The sequence below is a fragment of the Chinchilla lanigera genome, unplaced genomic scaffold (genome assembly GCF_000276665.1).
Source record: "Chinchilla lanigera isolate Chin_1 unplaced genomic scaffold, ChiLan1.0 scaffold00015, whole genome shotgun sequence".
In the NCBI taxonomy this organism is placed as follows: Eukaryota; Metazoa; Chordata; class Mammalia; order Rodentia; family Chinchillidae; genus Chinchilla; species Chinchilla lanigera.
The window spans coordinates 27,910,442-27,929,765 of NW_004955416.1; the positions used below are offsets into that span (position 1 = coordinate 27,910,442).

The 19,324-nt window shown below is 43.7% G+C and overlaps 1 protein-coding gene across 2 annotated transcripts in view; it reads left to right on the plus strand.

Annotated features, from left to right (window-relative positions):
• The window catches only part of Lrrk1 (leucine-rich repeat kinase 1), a 127,346-nt gene that overhangs the window by 49,508 nt on the left and 58,514 nt on the right, over positions 1 to 19,324 (plus strand). For both annotated transcript variants that reach the window (XM_013512546.1, XM_013512547.1), the window contains 3 exons: positions 7,317 to 7,488; positions 10,948 to 11,127; positions 11,718 to 11,866. In XM_013512546.1, coding sequence (XP_013368000.1) covers positions 7,317 to 7,488; positions 10,948 to 11,127; positions 11,718 to 11,866 — 501 coding nt within the window. The remainder of the gene's footprint in view (positions 1 to 7,316; positions 7,489 to 10,947; positions 11,128 to 11,717; positions 11,867 to 19,324) is intronic.

Sequence of the window (19,324 nt, forward strand, 5' to 3'; positions counted from 1 at the left end):
GCATACATTCTTGTCAAATGTCCACAGAACATATGTCAACATAAACTGTATCCTAGGCCTTGAAACAAACCTAAAGGAATTAAAATCATACAGAATGTATCCCTTAACTTTAGTGGGTTCAAACATGGAGTAAATAAGAGATCAGCAGGTTAGCTCAGTGGTGCAGCGCCTACCTAGCAAGCACAAGGTCCTGAGTTCAATTCCTGGTACCCCCCAAAAGGAATAAATAACAAAAAGATTATAGGGAAATCTCTAAGCACTTGGAAACAAAACACATACTATTAAATAATCCATGGGTCAAAGAGAAAGTTTCAGGAGAAATTACATTGCACTGAATGAAATACCTTAAACTGAAGGAAAATTAAAACATAACATATCAGGGGCTGGGCATTTAGCTCAGCGGCAAAGCGCCTGCCCGGCAAGTGCAAGGTCGTGAGTTTGGTTCCCAGCACCGGAGAAAAACCAAAAAAATAAAATAAAATAAAATATAACATATTCAAAACACGCGGAAGCGCCTGCCCGGCAAGTGCAAGGTCGTGAGTTCGGTTCCCAGCACCGGAGAAAAACCAAAAAAATAAAATAAAATAAAATATAACATATTCAAAACACACGGAATGAAAATAAAGCTGTGAGGGGGCTGGGGGTTTAGCTCAGCGGCACAACGCCTGCCTGGCAGGCGCAAGGTCGTGAGTTCAATTCCCCGTACCAGAAAAATACCCCCCACAAAAACAGAAAGTAAAGCTGTGATAAGAGGGAAATTCATAGAACTAAACACTTACATTAGAAAAAGACAAAAAAGTCTCAAATCAATGAAGTTTAATCAAGAAAAAACAAGAAATTAGAAGAGCAAAATAAACCAAGCAAACAGAAGAAAAGAAATACTAAAAATAAGAGTAAAACATAAATGAAATTTTAAAATAATGAAGGAAATTAATAAAATAAGACAGAATTCTTTAAAAAGATTGATAAAATTGGCCAAATGCTACAAAGATGAACAGAGACAAAAGAGAAAAATTACTAATATAAGGAAGGAAAGGAAATATCATTACTGATCTTGCAGGCATCAAAAGAATAATACAAGAACACTATAGACAACTCCATGCCCATAAATTTGATAACTGAGATGAAATGAGGCAATCCTTGAAAACTAGAAACCACTGCAACTCATTCAGCACGAAACACATAATTGGAGTAACCCCTTACCCGTTAAGCAAACTCAATTCGTAATTTTAATCCTCCTAAAAAAGAAATCTACAGGCCCAGATGGTTTCACTAGAAAACTCTACCAAATGTTTAAAGAAGAGTTAACACCAGTCCTTCATAGTCTATTTCAGGAAATATGAGAGACTACTTTCCAACACTTCAGTGCAACCAGTATTAACCTACTGGTTTAATGAAATACATTAAACTGAATGAAAATTAAAATACAACATATCAAAACACATGGAATGAAAGCAAAGCTGTGAGGGGGCTAATACCCAAACTAAGCAAAGAAAGAGCAAGAAAAGAATTCAGATCAATGTCCACATGAATATAGGTGTAAAAATCCCAGTGTTACATGAAAAGAATCATATACCATGACCATGGGAGGTTTATTTTAGGGTTCAAGGATGATTCAGTATTCAGCAATTGATTGATGTAATTCTCCACATTGATACAATAAGAGAAATTGAAATTGGACATGGTGGCACACACCTGTAATCTCTGCACTCAGGAGGCTGAGGCAGGAGAATCACTGCAAACCTGATGACCGTCTGGGTTACGTAGTGAGTTCAAGACCAGCCTGAACTACACAGCAAAACCCTGTCTCAGAAAACCAAACAAATGAAACAAAACAAAACAAAACAAAACAAAAAAAGGAGAGAAATCAGGGGAAGCATTTGAAAAATTCAGTATGTGCTCATAATTGAAAAAAAAGTCTTAGACAGTTAAGAATGTTAAGACTAAAGAGAATTTCCTCAACCTAATTAAGAAACTAGTGAAATCTAAAACACACAAAAGCAAGAACAAAACGTGCAACTAACATCATATTTGATGGTGGTCTTAACCTTTTTTCTGTCGCTTTTAACAAAATACCTAAGACTGGGTAATTTATAAAGAATAAACCAGGATGGTGGTAATCCCAGCTACCTGGAAGATTGAGGCAGGAGGATGGCAAACGTGAGACCAATCCAGGCAATTTGGTAAGACTCTGCCTTAAACTAAAATGTAAAAAAGAAGCTGGATATGAAAGGGAGGGAGGGAGAGAGGGGAAGGAAGGGGAAGGAAGGAGGGGCTGTTTTCTGGGTTTTGTTTTGTTTTGGCTCATTGCTCTGGAGGCCTAAAGTCCAAGATGGAGTCCTGACAAGGAGTATGAGCTGCGTCATGATATGGCAGAAGGGAGAACAGCAAGCAGCATGCCTGGAAGAGAAAAACCACATGAGGCAGCCTTGCTTAACAACCTCCTGCTCTTGCAAGACCAGTCCCCTTCCATGACCAGGGCCTTAGTTACTCTCAGTGACCTAACGGCCACAACAGCAGTCAAATCTGAATATGAATCTTGAAGGGGAGCAGCCGTGTTCAAACCATAGCAACGGTGAAAGACTGCTTTCTCCCTAAGGTGAGGAGCAAGGCGAGGGTTCCCAAGGGTCCTGAGAATTCTGTTCAAGAATAACTATAATATAATTATACTCAATATAATCCTGTCCAACATACTACTGGAAGTTATAGCCAGTATGGCAAGGCAAGGAAGTTAAATATAGATCTGAAAGGAAAAAAAAAAAAACCTATCCTGTCTTTGCAGATGACATGATGGTCTACATAGAAAATCTGTAAAAGAAATTATCCACTAAACATTGATAAAGTGGACCTCATAAAGACTGAAACGTTTACTCTGAGAAATACTCTGTTACAGGATAAAAAGACAAGCAATAAAATAGGAGGAAGTATTTGTTAACACACCTGACAAAGGACCCATACCCGGAAGATAAACAATATCTGAAAATTGAACATTAAAAATCAAACAGCTCATTTCAAAAATATATGAAATGCATAAAAAAAAACCTTTTGCTGAATAGGCAGCAAATAAACACAAGAAAAAGCCATTCAGCATCACAGCCATTACAGAAATGCCAATTAAAATCACAGTGAGAAATTGCGTTGCACCTAACAGAATGGCTAAAATAACCGCTATGTAGTGGGAACACCCAATTCTGGTAAGAATGCAGAGGGACGGTATCCCTCATTCGTTACTAGTGAGAATGTGAAATGGTACAGAAACTCTGGAAATAGTTCGGTAGTTTCTTTCAAAACTAAAAATATGCTTACATTATGACACAGCAGTTGAACTGAGCACTTATTCTAGAGAAATGAAACCTGGGTACCCACTAAAATAAGTGCACGATTGTTCATAGCATGGGTGTTTTTGTAATAGCCATAAACTAGGCTTAATCACTAACTCTTAGCAGGTGGGTGACATGGACTCATACTGTGGAAGCATGCAGCAGCTCGGGTGGATCTCAAGGGCATTATGCTGAGCTGGGGGGAAGGCTCAGACGCTATATATATGTTACTCCATTTGTAATCCCATCAAGTCACAGAAACGCAAGACAGATTAGAGGTTGCCTGGGCATAGGCACGGCAGAGGAGAGGAGTGTGGATAACATTAAAGAGGTAGCCTGAAGGAAATGTCGTTGGTAGATGAAAGTTCTTTGTTGCGACTCTGGTGGTGATGACTTAAGTTCACACATATGACAAAAGGCAGAACTGTATACATGCACTGCGCTAACATCACACTGCTGGTTTGGATATAGGGCCGCAGTATTGTGAGCTGTCACCACGGGAGAAACTGGATGAAGGCTGCTCAGGTCCTCCCGTTACTATTTTTGCAACTTCCTGTGAATATCGATCTCATATCAGAAATTTCAAAGCAACATGTCAACTATGGCTTCCCTTTTATGATGTTGAACTTGCTATATAGCTCAGACTGCCTTAGCAGTTTTGCTCAAAACTGGCAAAAGCAAATCTAGGGTGCTGGCCATCAGGATAGTGGTTCCTCCTGGGAGGGCAGTGACCGGAAGTGGGGTGTAGTGGGCTTCTGCATAGGCAGTGTTTTGCTCCTTGAGTTCCTTGATCGAGGACAGTCACAGAGGTGTGATCCAGTGGCAGTTCATTAACTGAGCACAAAATTTCCAAACTTTTTGTCAGAATGTCAGTTACATTGCATTGGGTGAAAAGAACATAGAGTTCCGTATGAACTACCTGTAAATACGGCTAAGCATGTCCTAGAAGGCAGAGTGAGCGTGCTTGCCTCTGAGAGGGGCTTGCAGAAGGGGAGGCATAAAAGGAGCCCTGCGTTCTCTTCTGTACTGATTTAAAGTGGATGCGTACCACAGAGCCTCCAGCTGTCTCCAGCCAGGGAGACAGTCCCGTCCCGCTTGGCCTTGGGCTGGCTCTGTGACATCACCCACCACCTCACCTCATGAGGATGGGGCTTTTAAGCCTGTAATCGCCTGGAGTCTAGACAGCTGTTGGTTGTATTAGTCACTTAATCAATCGCTGTGGGTTTTCTCCATAATGCCGCAGCTTTCCTGGAATGCAGGGCTCCTCCACCCGGACAGAGGAGCAGGTGGGCCAGCTCTTCCTTTCTGCTCATATTGAATATGTGCATCGCTGCCTCCTCCGAGCAAGTCCAGCCCCCGACAGTCTCCCACCTTGCTTCTCACGCGCTGCCCACCACCGGCCCGCTCCCTGCACTTACTGATCCTGCGTCCTGCTCTAGGCCCTACCTCCTCCAGGAGGTCTTGGATGGCGTGGACAGAAAACGGGCTCTGGGGCTACATGGACTCCAGATCACACCCTGAGTGGTTCTGCTGACCATAGACCCCTTTTCAATGGGCGAGCTTTCATGTCTTCAGGAATAGAAATGTAGATTCATTCCTAGCGTGACTTAGGAGAGTTGAATATGATCACGGAAATCAGGTACCCAAATCATCACCCAGCGTGTGGGCAGAGTTTGACAAGCACCATTTCCCTTTCTCGGAGATCCACTCACCCATCTCTGCCCATCTCACCCTAACATGCTCTCCAGTGGTCATTCAGCAAATTATAAATGCTGGTGGCTGACTATTTTGACCGATTCCCACTTGAACTTTATTGTAAATTCATGGAGGCCAGAAATCGCCCTGCCACTCTCTGGGCCCAGCCTTGTGTCTTACACATAGTAGGTCTTCCATAAATGATAGTGGCCGCAGCTGTCTCATTCTGCCTCCTTGAACATGCTGATGCTCAAGTCTGTGGAAGCTGCCATATTCCAGTAGGACCTAAAATGCCAATAACCCCACCTCACAGGTCACCCACCAATGCAGCATCTACCTGAGCATCCTCGCTGTGGACCCCGGGAGCTTGTGAAATATCAGAGCCATTTTACGTTAGTCTGTGGCAGCCACTGATGGGCTGTGTGAACTTGGGCGAGTTATGAAACCTCCCTGAACCTGGACGAGGCTACCTGTATCCTTACCCCTTATTAATATGCTGCATGCCTTATGGAGCTCCGTACACCAGAGTAGCTAGAATGAAGTCGGAGGTCAGGTGCAGGTCCAGCATCCACCCATCCATCTCTTCCTCTGGATTGCCAAGTCTAGAGTCCTACTGCAGGCTCCAGAGGACCTTTGTCCCTGGGTGGAGATCTGTAGAGACTTCTCATTTGTTCCATTCCACTTGTAGTAATCTGAAGGAAGGACTTACGCAGAGTTTACTTGCTTCCCCTTTACCTAAATTCACTCAACATGTGTCAGTGGGCAGTTGAGCTCTGGCTCTATGTCAAGAGGGGACACTCACACAGTCCTGATCCTCACAAGGCAGACGGTCAGGAGTAGTGCTGTTCAGTAGAAGCAGAATGTAAACCACGTAGACAGTGTCAAATTTTCTAAGCCACATTAAAGAAGTAAACAACCTGGTGTGGTGGTGCATGTGTGTAATCCCAGCACTTGGGAGGCTGAGGCAGTTTGAGGCCAGTCTGAACTGCATAGCAAGTTCAAGGTCAGCCTGAACTACATAACAAGACCTTGTGTCAGAAAATAAAACTAAGAGGAGAGGGAGGGCGAGTAAGAAGGGAGAGGGGACAGAAACAGAAGAAATGTTAATATTATTTTATTTAACCTGGATATAGGTGGTTTCCAACTCACAGTGGTGTGACTTATGAGAAGTGATAAAATGCAGGGAATGCTTAAGTTTTTAAAATTTTATTAGAGTAAAAGAAATATTACCATTAATCCCCTTCAAAATACTCTGCTTGCATCCCACACACTAGCTCCGTCATTCTTGCCACTTTGTGAAGCAGTTCTGGAAATCCTCTTTAGTTGTGCTGATGTGGCTGCCTCGATGTCCTGAAGCAGCTCACCTGAAGCAGCTCCACCTTACATGGCCATTTTGACCTTGGGGAAGAGCCGGAAGTCACTTGGTGCCAGATCTGGTGCATAAGGTGGATGAGGACACACCATAATACTTTATTTGACAGAAATTCCCATAAATGCTTGGGAGGCTGAGGCACCTCTCAATGAGAGGTGATCAGCAAATACAGTAAATGTTTAGATTAAAGGATGTATTGCAGAAAAGGCACATTTCTATCCATCTGCCTCATAATACACAAAATACTCTCCATGTTTTGAATACACTTATCCTATCATCGTTCGTAGTGTGGCTTTTAAAGTAATAAGTTTTTCTAAAATAAATTAAAACATTCACCGTATTATTTAATCACCCTTCATAATGATTTTTGACTTGGGGCTGGTGTGAAATCATATGCTGTCAGTAAAAGTCATACTTGGGTTTTGAATTTTGCTCTTTTCCCAAGCTAGTTATGTGCTGTCCAACCCTCTCCTATAGTGCTGGTCAGGGGCAGCAAGCTACAGTGACAGGGAGCTACAGGGTCACCGAGGGAAAGAGCTGACGCCCCAGGGTGCTGTGTTGTTGGACCAGGGTGTTTGGTACGTTAGGCAGATTCAATGAATTTTTGATTTGCAGTGTTTTCAACTTACGATGGGTCTGTTTGGAATGTCACCCATTGTTGATTGAGGAGCACCTGTATGTACATTAAAGAGCATTGTTGCCCCACATAATCAGCTTAGCGGTGAACTAGTCTACCTTTTGGACTAGGTCTCTGAAACCGTTGGAATTTCCATCCTCTTACTGCCCTTTGGGACAGTCACAAGCCGAGCATGGCAGGTGTTGCCAACCTGGGCTGGGAGGTTCCAGCCTTGCCCTGGACTTCAAAGTCACTTCACCTGGTGGCTCTAGACAGCGCTTGTCTCACTGACGCCCTGCTGTGCTCTGACTAGGGTCAGCTCCTGAGCATCTCGGCAGCCCACGGGGATCTAGAGGCAGTCCAGTATCTACTCACCGAGAAACGCGTAGAACTGCCCACGGAGCCCACCGATGACAACCCCGCCGTGGTGGCCGCGCAGCTCGGGCACACTGAAGTTGTACGGGAATTGCTCGAGTCCTTAGCAGGTGAGTCACAGCACACTCGCTCCCTACCCTCGGGACCCTCTTCTTAGGCTTCAACCAAAATTCCTTCTTCATGATTTCAGCAACAAGATCAGGAAGACTGGGGCGGTCCAGCTGACACCCCAAAATGCAGACTGCCTGCCACTCTGCCTGATGTCCTGTGCTTTGCCCCATTAACCTACAAGGGAAGCACTCACCCATCACTCTTGATAAAAAATATAGATCTATGCAGCTTATTTTTTAATTGAAAATTTTTAGAACAATTTTAGGATTAAAAAACTGATAGGAAAGTACAGTGTTCCCGTATACCCCCTATATACCTCTTCCTCTATTATTTACACTTTGTGTTCATTGAGTGCATTTGTTTTAATTGATAACAGTATTGATGTTATTACTGAACTCCAAAGTTTACAGTAGGATTTATTCTCAATGTCACATAGTCTATCAATCTTGACAAATGTAAAATAGCATATATCCACCATTGCTATATCATAAAGAATAGTTTCACTGCCCTAAAAATCCCCTATTCTTTGACTATTCAGGTCTTCCTCCCCTCAGCTCTTAGCAACCATTGATCTTTTACTGCCTTCTCTCAAATGTCCTATGGTTGGAATCATACTGTATCTAGCCTGATTGGTTTCTTTCACCCTACAATACGCTTTTAAAGTTCTTCCGTATGTTTTCTTGACTTGATGGTTCATTTTTTATGACTGAGTAATATTCCATTTGTGGATGAGCCAAGCTGTGTTACATTCATAGCTCTGCCTCTGGTGGTCTCAAGGTGTCCTGGTGTCCTGTAATTTCCCATGGTGGCCTGAGCTCAGTGACAGTGGGCGAGTCTAGGCATGCAGCACTATCACTATGGGCCAGGGCAGACCCAAGAAATGGTCTTTGGGAGTTGGAATTTTGCCTGGCATCAAGGCTGGCTTCATGCACCTAGAATGGCCCCACTCCTGATTTAATACTCCATAGTTGCCATATTGAAATTTTTCATCATTTTTAAACAAGGGGCCCTGTTTTTGTTTCCATTTTGCATTGAGCCCCAGTCATTGTGTGGCACTTCTTTTGGGGGTGCCCAACCGTGTGCACTGAGACGGATCTACCCTCAGAGCTACTTCCAAACCGGTGCCCCTCACGTGCTGGTGGGGGAATGAGGTTATGGCAGGACAAGCTTAAGGTCGGCATAAGGGGACCACCTGAGGCAAGTCATGAAGGACAGAGAGGAGCCAGGCACCTTCAAGAGCCACAAGCTGACCCTCTTTTCAGACACTGCTAGGTTAGATTAGCTCCGTTCCAGCCCCAAAGAGTCTACACAGCTGACTGGGTCTCTGAATTGTACAGCTCACATTTGCTGAGCGTTTGCCAAGAACTGAGCATCCCTCAGAACCTGGGAGACACAGAGAACGTTTTGTGGCTTTTTAGTTTTGTTTTATTTTGTTCTGTTTTGACACAGGGTCTTGCTATGTGCTTCAGGCTGGCCTTGAACTTACTGTGTAGCCCAGGTGGCCTCAAACTAGCAGCTATCCTCCTGCCTCAGCCTCCCAAGTGCTGGGTTTATAGGCACAAGCCACCATGCCTGGCTAGAGAATTTCTAAAAGGTGGTCCCAGCCCTCAGTGGGCCCTGGAAAAGCAGGAAGAATCAAGTTAAAACGGAGTGACTGAAATGTAATCATGCTGAGGCTGAAGTCCTTACACAGAGGTCTGGGAACGTGCATCAGGGATGATCTCGCCTGCATGCCAGGCTGAGTCTTCAGGGAGAGGCTGACATCTGAGCAGGCTTTCTGGGGTGAATGGCAGTTCACTCAGCACACAAACAAGGGAAGGGCTTGGGTTGCCTACTTCCACAAGCCGGAAGCTGGGCTGGAACTCAGCATCCTGTCTTTCATCTCCGGGCAGTTGGTGAGCACTGAAGGGTTCCAGAACATTGTGGTGGACCTCACAGGAAGTGCTCAGATGGGCAAACAGGGTGAGCCTCTGGGAGCTGCCGTGCCGGAGGGGAACACAGCCTGGGCAGGAGTGAAGTAGGACCAGAGGACAAACACGAGGCAGCCAGCGCAGGAAGCAAGGCCTGAGGAGAACAGTGAGAGGATGATAGCAGAAGGTCCTTTGAACTCTTCCGGGGACATAATTCCTGGTTCGAGAAGCTGTTGGCCGGGGAGGAGAGGTGGACACCAAACTGGGGCTCCCTCTGAGTGTTGGGTTTAGGCCTCAAAAATCCATGTAGGGTTTTCTCTGGCGAAGAGGGCAGCTTTTGGCTTTAGCCAAAACAAGATTTAAGTCTTGACTTTGCCTTTTACCAACTGTGGGACCTTCCACAAGTTTCCAGCCTCTCTGAGCTCTGATTTCCTCTGGTTTCTTAAAGCCGGGGTTCTGAGATATAATAACCTGCGTCAGGATTGACGCACCCACGGCTCAGTGGAAGGCAGTGAGATGGCGACGGTATTTCTCTTGCCTCGATAACAGCGCAGGGAGCAAGTCAGGGACCACATCTGCTGCTGGTAGAGCTCTGATCTTTCCTTCTGGGTGGCACTGGAGGGCTTACTGGAGGGTTGTCACCCGCTCCAGCCCGGAGCCTGCAGACTCTGAATTTTAATCCCTTTCATCCTGATCTGCTTCCTGGCCAGTGTCCCATCACATGGGGAAGGGCACCCTCGCCACGCTCGAGAGCACACGGGTCCCTGAGAACTTCGCACTTCTGCAAATAAAATGTCAGAATGTAGTTGGGAAGTTTGAGAAGATGAGGTCACTTTTCCATGGCAACGGGATCCAGAAGATATTGCGCTAATTTGAACTTGAAGATACAATGACACTTCAGCCCACGCGGTCCCTGAGCGTTTGATGTGCTAAGTGTTATTTTGTCCTGGAATTAAGTAGGCGTTTCTTTCAGGGAACAATCCTAAACCTTTCAGGCTGCAGAGCTAGATCTATTTCTTCTGTCAAAGCTTTTTTTTTGTTGTTAAAGAAAAGGTATAACAGCTTTGTATACATTACAGGTAATTGAGAAGTACCAGTGTTAGTGCTGATAACAGGATGACACAATATAATGAGTTAGGATCTAGTGATCCAGGCACTTGGCACACATTAAGTTATGCAACCCTTGCATTACACTTGAGAGAATAGTATTAATATACCCATTTACTGATAGATAAACTGATGCAGAGAGAGATTACAAAGTACGTCCAAAATTACACAACTAGGATAGTTTAACCCTGAGCTTCCTGCCTCAAAGCCACACTCCTGTGTGCAGTGCTGCTGTGGGATAAGGTCAAGGCAGGAATTAGGGTGATCCACACACTGGTCAGAACCCCACGACCCAGAGAGATTTCTGCCATGTGGAAGTCTAGCCTTGATTTCCACATGTACTTTTTTTTATTGAGGAGCTTGCTTCTCTTCTCTCCGCTCCTTGACAAGCAGATGGGTTTAGGAGCAAACTGATACGCTGTGATCTGTCGCCTCCGCCAGGTCCCTCCAGCCCCCAGCGCCTGCTGAACTGGATGCTGGCCCTGGCTTGCCAGCAGGGGCACCTGGGCATCGTGAAGCTCCTGGTCCTGACGCACGGGGCCGACCCCGAGAGCTACGCCGTCCGGAGGAACGAGTTCCCCGTCATCGTGCGCCTGCCCCTCTACGCGGCCATCAAGTCAGGTACGTGCGCCCCGCACAGCTGTGAGCTGCCCCCTTCCCACACCTGGGCGCGGCTCCCTGGTGCTCAGGTCACCTCCAGGGGAAGCTTTGCAACTCCCTGCTGCGCTTCTTCTCTGAAACCTCTGGAGCCTCCTCCTCCCCGGCTCACCTGCCCCTAAGAGGATTTCTGTGATGGGGACCAACTGGGGCAAATGGGCCTTGTGTGAGGCGTTCCAAAGAGCAGATTCCCACAGAAGCCCTCTTGCTGCCAGGAACCCGGTGCGCCAAGGGAGGGAAAGGAGAAGTCCACAGGGTGCAGAGGGGAGCCTGCCATTTCGGACAGTCGTGACCCATTCCATCTCTGAATGTCCTTGGTTTGCTTGCTTTTTTATCTACCTTACTTATTTTTTTATTTATTGCAGTACTGGTGATCACATCCATAGGCTTTGCACTAAGTTACATCCCCAGCCCATTTTTTATTCTGAGACAGAATCTTACTAAGTCGGACTTGAACTTGAGATTTCTCCTGCCTCAGCCTCCCAGAGTACTGGATTATATGCATGCATGCCCACACTCCGCTGTCCTTAGCTTTCTGTATTTTATCCCGCTAGGGAATGAAGACATTGCCATATTCCTGCTTCGGCATGGGGCGTTTTTCTGCTCCTACATCCTCCTGGACAGTCCCGACCTCAGCAAGCTTCTCCTCAGGAAGTATTTCATCGAAGCCAGCGCCCTGCCCAGCAGCTGTGCCGGCAAAACGGTGAGTGCCCGCTGCATGTGCGAGGGGCCTGAAACCTGGGCTTCTGCTGCTGTTTTCTCACATGTTCCAAAATCGGTTAAACAGGCCACAATACTTAACAATTTCTTTTTTAAAATTTCCTTTATTACATTTTTAAATTAACAAAAGTTATGTGCCGGTTGCTATAACCAGTGAAAGCAACAGGGAAATGTAATAAAAAATTACAAGGCTGCCTCCCTTGATATACATTAAATTGTGTACACTCTGGTGAGGAACACTTCCCACCTTTGCTTATGCAAAGTCCTATAAGCATTTATAAACCCATACAGGGCTTAATTTTAGTTAGTCTTCTAGTTTAATAAAAAAAATACTGTTGTGTTATTTACATTATATTCCACTTGACTTTTTAATGTAGCACTCTCGTAGACTTCCTCTAGATTAGTTGATGTGGCTGTGACTCATTCTCTTAAATACGTGCCTTTTATCAACACAGTCATTGTCACTTAGGTGACCTGCCCTTCTCCTCTGGGTGCACATTTGGATTATTTCTGTTGGGGGCCCCTTATGGTACAGCTGGACTGGGGCCTGGGATATATATAGCTCAGCGGCACAGTGCCTGCCTGGCAAGCTCAAGTCCTGAGTTCAATTCTCGGAACAACAAAAAAATTAGATATAGATATATAGATAGATAGATGTATATATAGATAGATACATAGATATAGGTAGATATGTGGGCTGTATTAGCTCATGCAGATCAGAGTCCCAAGAGTTCACTGCATTTCAACTGTGGACAGCCCCCAAAACCGTATGAGGCTCATTCTCACCAACATACCTGGGAATCTCTGTCCCCCACACCTTGGTCAGCTGTAGATACTGGAGCCTTTTAATTTTCACCAGCCTGTTGGGTTAAAACATCTATTGTTTCAATTTCCATGCTTTTATCACCAATAATTTTGAGCATATTTTTCATCTGTTCATAAACTATTTGCATTCAGCTTTATGTAGCTGCTTGTTAATGTCTGTTGATTATTTTTCTAAGCAACTGTTCATCTTTTCCTTGTCACTATGGGAGGTCCTTTGTATATTAAGGGTTGTAAGCCATTCTTAATCCTGTGTGTTGCCAAGTATTTTTCCCCAATCCATTATTTTTCTTTTGTCTGCTAGCTTTTGTGATAAAAAGGTGTAAGACTATGGAATCATGTGTATTATATGAAGAAAGGATGTCTAGCTCTCATCTGTTCTACATGGCTGGCCGATGATTCCAACACAGTTTTAAAAATAAAAATTCTTTTCCCCTCTGAACTGAAATGTCACGTTTAGCATTTTCACATATACTGGCATATATTTTGGGTTTTCAAATACTAGTACTTTGGTCTATCCTTCTTTTAGGCAAATTCTATCCTATTTTTATTATACACACTTCATTTAAGTCGTACAACCTGTTGATATAAGTTTTCTGCTCATTTTTTCAAAGTTCATTATTAGACATTTGTTCTATTTTGTACAGTTCTTATGGTCACTCTATGTAGCTTTGTTGTCCTTTCATGAGTTTTTAGAGTTTTTGTCCCAAAGATCTTGAGTCTCCTTGTTTATTTGTGATTTACTGTTCTTGTCACCATTTGATTTAAATAGACATAGATATAATCTTTCCCATGGCTACTTCCAGCCTGATGTTACTGCTGTGGAGATGAGTGATTTCATCATCTATGTTTCAATGGTCTGCTTATCAACTGCCCTTATTAATGCTGCTACTTTTTAGTAAAGTTCCCTGAGACACTCACATATATGATCAAGTCATCCACAGATTCAAAACTAGTCTGCTTCTTTCAATATTTATGTAACTTACTGTACTCCATGTCTTCTCGTGTATCACTGGAAATTTTAAAGGTTGAATAGTCATAATAATAGCAGATGTGTCTATCTTGTTCCTGATTTTAAAGGTCTTGATGTCAGCAATTTATGAGCATTTGCTATAGGGTTTCTGTAAGGGGGTACTGGTTAAATTTAGGTAGTTTCCATGTATTCATTTGTGCTAGAGTTTTTATTAGGAAAATATGCTTCAGCTTCCTGCTTCTGCTGGTTCCCACACCTGCTTTTTCTTCACGTACACCAGTGATGGCTCTGTGACCCAGAGTTACCAGTCTTCATTGTAGCAAATCATCACTTCAGTCCCATCGGTGTCTGGGAGGTGTCTGTTCTTCACATGGCCATGTCTTCTTTCTTTGTATCTGCTTCGAACGAGTTTTCTCAGACCTTTATTGTCAGTATTTTTCTTTGTCTCATATAAAGAGCATTCTGATTTTAATTCTGTGTGTCTTTTGAATTCCCTTACTCTCCTGAGTCTTCTTGTTGCTAAAGAATATTAATATTCTACTTTCTGGGGCTGGGGATTTAGCTCAGCGGCACAGCGCCTGCCTGGCAAGCGCAAGGTTGTGAGTTCGATTCCCAGTACCGGAAAAAAAAAAAAAAAAAGTATTCTACTTTCTGTACCTTGTTACCTTCCTGCGTCTTGGTTGGTTTCTGCGCTTTAAAACAGAAAGAATTATAATGTCCACCATGGAGGACACTGCGTGCTTAACATAGGATCTGGCATAGAGTAAGAGCACAGTAAATGCTGATATCACTGCTACCAGCCTCACACTGACAAAGAAAATAATGATCGTCTAACGCTTGCATTTACATAGTGCTCGGTGTTTTTCTCAGTCTTTTCTTACTGCGTTTGATCCTCACAGCACCTCAGTAAGCATTGCAGGGAACATAGTGTATTTTGCAGATGAAAACATGGAGGTACAAAGACATGATGTTCCTTATCCAAAGACAGTAAATACTAGATAACGGGGACACCCGGATAAGAAGAGCATGTATGTCTCCTGAAAGCATAGCTTTCCCCAGATCTCAGTTCCTCGTCTGTGGCTCCCAGGTTTCATGTAGACAAGTGACTCTTGCTTTTGTGCACATTAAAATGCCCAAGGGTTTTAAAATCTCAACACTCAAGCTGCCTGTCCTCTACTGGTTAAATCCAAACCTCTGGGTGGGACCAGGCATCAGGAGTTTTAAAAACTGCCCAGGTGATTCCAGCATGTATGCGAGGTTGAGAGCCGGTGGCTTTGATTTTCTCGACACGAAGTTAAAAGCAGAAATGGTCGGCATCTCTGTCTGATCTTTCCTGTGGGGTAACTCCCGCTACGTGTGCCAAGTTTGGCCAAGGGCACAGAAGTGATGATTGCATTTTGCCAATAAAAAGATAATGTTGCTCTTCCTCTCCCTGGCTCTTCTGGGTCTAAACAGAAAAGGAAATGAAATTTCACCACAGCATGAGTCATAAGGACTCCTTGTGCTTCCCCAAAGCAGGTGTTATTTTTGTGATTCAAGTGAATTTGGGATTCAAGTAAATTTGGGATTCAAGGACCTTGGGTGGGTGTGTCCTGCTGCCTTGTGATCTCTACCCTATAACAGCACATTCCCACTGCTCTTGGCCCAAGAGAGGAGAGATGAGGCAGCCCAGAAGGGCCCATCACATGGAAACAATGACCCAGGAGCCAGAGGTAAGTCTCCCGCTTTCCTAGGTATGCCCCCGGACTGAAGTAACATTTTTGGTTCCAGATATTTAATTCCTAGTGATAGACATTAGAGGAGCACTTTGCTGACAGTGTACATGAGCTGGAGATGCCCTTGACATCTGGCATTCATAGCAGTGAACTCACAAAGTAGCAATCATAGCACAACGTAGGTAACCTCTGTTGACTTCAGCACCCGTGCCTCCAGTCTATAGAGCCACACAGTGACATTTTAGGGTCACAGTCCTGTGTTCCCGCCTTGTTCTGTGTGTATGTGCTCTGCCTTCCCAACTGCCTATTTCTAAATGCCATGGCTGCCTCAGTGGAAGCCCTGGTGGTCCAGTTACAGTAACCGGCACGCATGTTCCCGGGTTGGGCACCACCCGGTCCTCAGACTGCTAGAATCCACCTCTGCTGGAAATCGGAGAGCTGCACAGAAGCCCACGTGTATTTCCATGGGTAGCAGCTGGCTCCTTGGGTTTCATTGGTGTTTGGATAAGGAAGGTTCCAGAACTAAGCCAAATGGTCTGGTCAGGGTGGATGCACTTCTGGAAGAACAAAAGGAAAGCCAAGCCAGAGGTGGCAAAGTCATTTCCCTGGCTCCTCAGTGGTCCTCTCAGAGCCACCAAACTCTTCCCTGAACGTCTAATGAAACAGCCTGTGTTCACAGTGAACATCCTGTCAATGTTTTTGTGTCGCCACAAAAAAAGTAACTTACTGCTTTGACACCTAGAAAGGAGCAGAAAAACTCAGAAAGGCCAAGAGAGGCTTAGTCAGTTCCTGAATAACCATGACATTCATCCCCGTTCAGTCATTAGCGGGCCAGGCCAGCGGACTCGCTGGGGCTGCTTCAAATATTGGAAATAAACAAGAGCTGAAATTAATTTTGAAACAAGCCAATAGGGAAATTGTTAATTTCCTCTTTCAAATCTGGCAGCAAACCTAAAGAATAAGGGCACTTATATTTATTATTGTTATTACTTTGGGGATTAGCTCTGGCTTTTGTTGCTTACGAGTTCCGGATGGCCACCATTCGTGTCCCTGCATTGGTGCCCAAATGCAAATACCCTGGCCACACATTTTCCTTCCCCTGCGGATCCGGGCGTTCGTATTTGCAGGATGCTCAGAAAGGGTAGAAAGCAGCAGGGGCGGCCTCTCTGCCTCTGCTGGGGCTGTGGGAGGTGCTGATGGTGCCAGCTCAGTTAAGGCAGCGTGCTCGCCAGTGTGCCTAATGGCTAGCTGCCACCCCTGAGGGGCACTTGAGGCCTCTGGGGACACTCTTGCCCTAGATAAGGCCTCATATTTTTTTACAAAAGGCTGGAGTCCAGAGTTTGATGCTTTCCAGAGCATTTCCACGTTTAGTGCCATCTTGGCGGAGCTGTTTCATTTTGCAGGGTGGAAGCCAACTTTCCCCTGACTGAAATTGGACAGCTAGGTTCATGGGTAAGAGGAAGACTGTGGAACAGACTGAGTCCCCATGACCTGGCTTTTTCACGACATGCAAGTGACAAAAGCAAACTCAGGCCTGTGTCAGGCGCCTGCCCGTCAATTCTGCTTTTCTTGTGCCCTGGTGAGGATTTCAGCTCATTGCAGTGGTCTTTCATTATCCAAGGCTTCACATCCCAGGGTTTCAGTTTTCCATAGGCAACCTTGGTTCAAAAACATTTAACAGGAATTTCTAGAAAAGAAAACAAATCCTAACGTTTAAATTGCATCAGTTTTAAACTGCATACCATTCTGAGTAGCATGATGAAATCTCACAGTATTCTGTTCCATCTCACCCAAGCTATGAATCGTGCCCTTGTTCAGTGTATCCACGTTGTATACACTACCTACCTGATGGACTGTCAGGGTTCACATGCTTCTGTTCAAGTAGCTCTTGTTTTACTTAATTATGGCCCAAAAGCTTAAGAGTATTTATTCTGGCAGTTCAGATTTACAAAAAGATATTGTGAAAGAGACAGCATTCATATAACTTTCATTATAGTGTTTTGTTTTAATTTCTCATTACTTTTGTTAATCTCTGTGCCTAATTTAAAAATTAAATTTATATCATAGATAGGAAGGTATAGGAAAAAGCCAAGTATATACGTATAGGGTTAAGTACTATCTGTGGTTTTAAGCAAGAAACATCCCCCATACATAAAAGTGACAGTGGCGTCTACATGTATATTACATGCATGTGTGTATTTCCTCTGGCTTCCAAATCCTGAATCTTTCACATAGGTATTCATCTTGTCCTACTAGATTTTGAGTCATAATAGAAATCTGCAATTATACAAACCGTTTATATTCAGTTAAAAACATAGGAAATTAATACTAAAATAAACATACAGAAATAATGAAACTATTTGAATTTATATGACAGGCTGGGGGTATAGCTCAGTGGCCTAAGCGCCTGCCTGGCAAGTGTGAGGTCATGAGTTCGATCCCTGGTACCGCAAAAAAATAAATAAATAAATAAATTTGAAGTTATATGACAAATTAGAAAAGAACAGAAAATAAATGAGTAAAAAAATTAAATGTTGTTGGAACTGTTGAATATTAGCATAGAGATTTATATTAACAAGATGCAAATATATTTCAGACAGGCTAAAATTATTAGAAATTATCAGGATATCTTATCTATTTGTCTATCTTTGTCTATATATCTTTATCTATATATTTAAAAGCACACTTATTTCAATTATAAAAGAGTGATCATTGCATTTATAAATTTTAAATATATCCTTCCAAATACAAAGATAAATAATGAGAAATGGTGAATGTTTTTAAATAGTAAAGCAAAGCTATATGTGGTGGGGCTGGGGATTTAGCTCAGCAGCACAGCTCCTGCCTGGCAAGCACAAGGTCGTGAGTTTGATTCCTAGTACTGGAAAAAAAAAAAAAAAAAGAAAGCTATATGTGGTGGCACATGCCTGTAATCCTAGCTACTCAGAAGGCTTGAGACAGGAGGATTATGAGTTTAAGGCCAGTCTGGGTGACTTAGTGAGACTCCCATGTCAAAATTAAAGTAAAGAAAATACATCTGGAAATATATCCTAGTGATAGAAAACTTGCTTAGCAAAACTTGCTTAAAAAACCCTGGGTTCAATGTTCAATACTGAAAAAAAAAGTAAAGCAAAATAATTTGTACTGAAATATATTTTTTTAAAAAAATATAAGAGAGAAAGTCAATAAACCAGGTGTGGTGAAGTGCAGGTATTGCTCCAGCTACTTAGAAGGCCAAGGTGGGATGACAGCTTGAGACATGTGTTTAAGATCAGCCCAGGCAGCATAGTGAGACCCTAACTCAAAAAAGAAAATATTTGAAAAGAGGTGACAAAGCCATAAATCCAAAATAGATCATTGATACCAGCGTATATGAACTGATAGTTGGGTTTCAGTGAGCCAGTGTACGGGGATCACCCAGTAGACGCTTGGGACTAAACAGAACCAGGCCAGATCCACACCTCAGCCCTCGGGGTGTTCACAGATTCCACTGGGTAAGAAATTGAGAGAAATAAACAGCTCATTTACGTAAGAGAAGTTACAGACAGCACATCATGGCATAGACACATACACAACCTCATTGGCAATTACGGAAATTCAAATTACAACAACTTGAAAGTACGTCACACCCCCACTAAAGCAACAGAAAAGAAGAAAGGTGCTGAGTACGCCCCTTGGCGGGGTGGTGAAGCACCGAGCACACCAGTGTCACGCTCTTGGCACTGAAAATTGGTTCCATGTGTGCAAAAATAATTGACATCGTGTGACAAAAGCTGTGATTTTTTTCTCTCAGTGAGCTGTTCTGAACTTGGTGTTTTCTTTCTGAACAATACCTCCTAGAACATAATTCAAAAGAAATGAATAATAACCGCCACAAGTGTGGCCAAAGGCTGCTATTTTTAAGAAGTGGGAGCAGAAACCCCAAAATGTC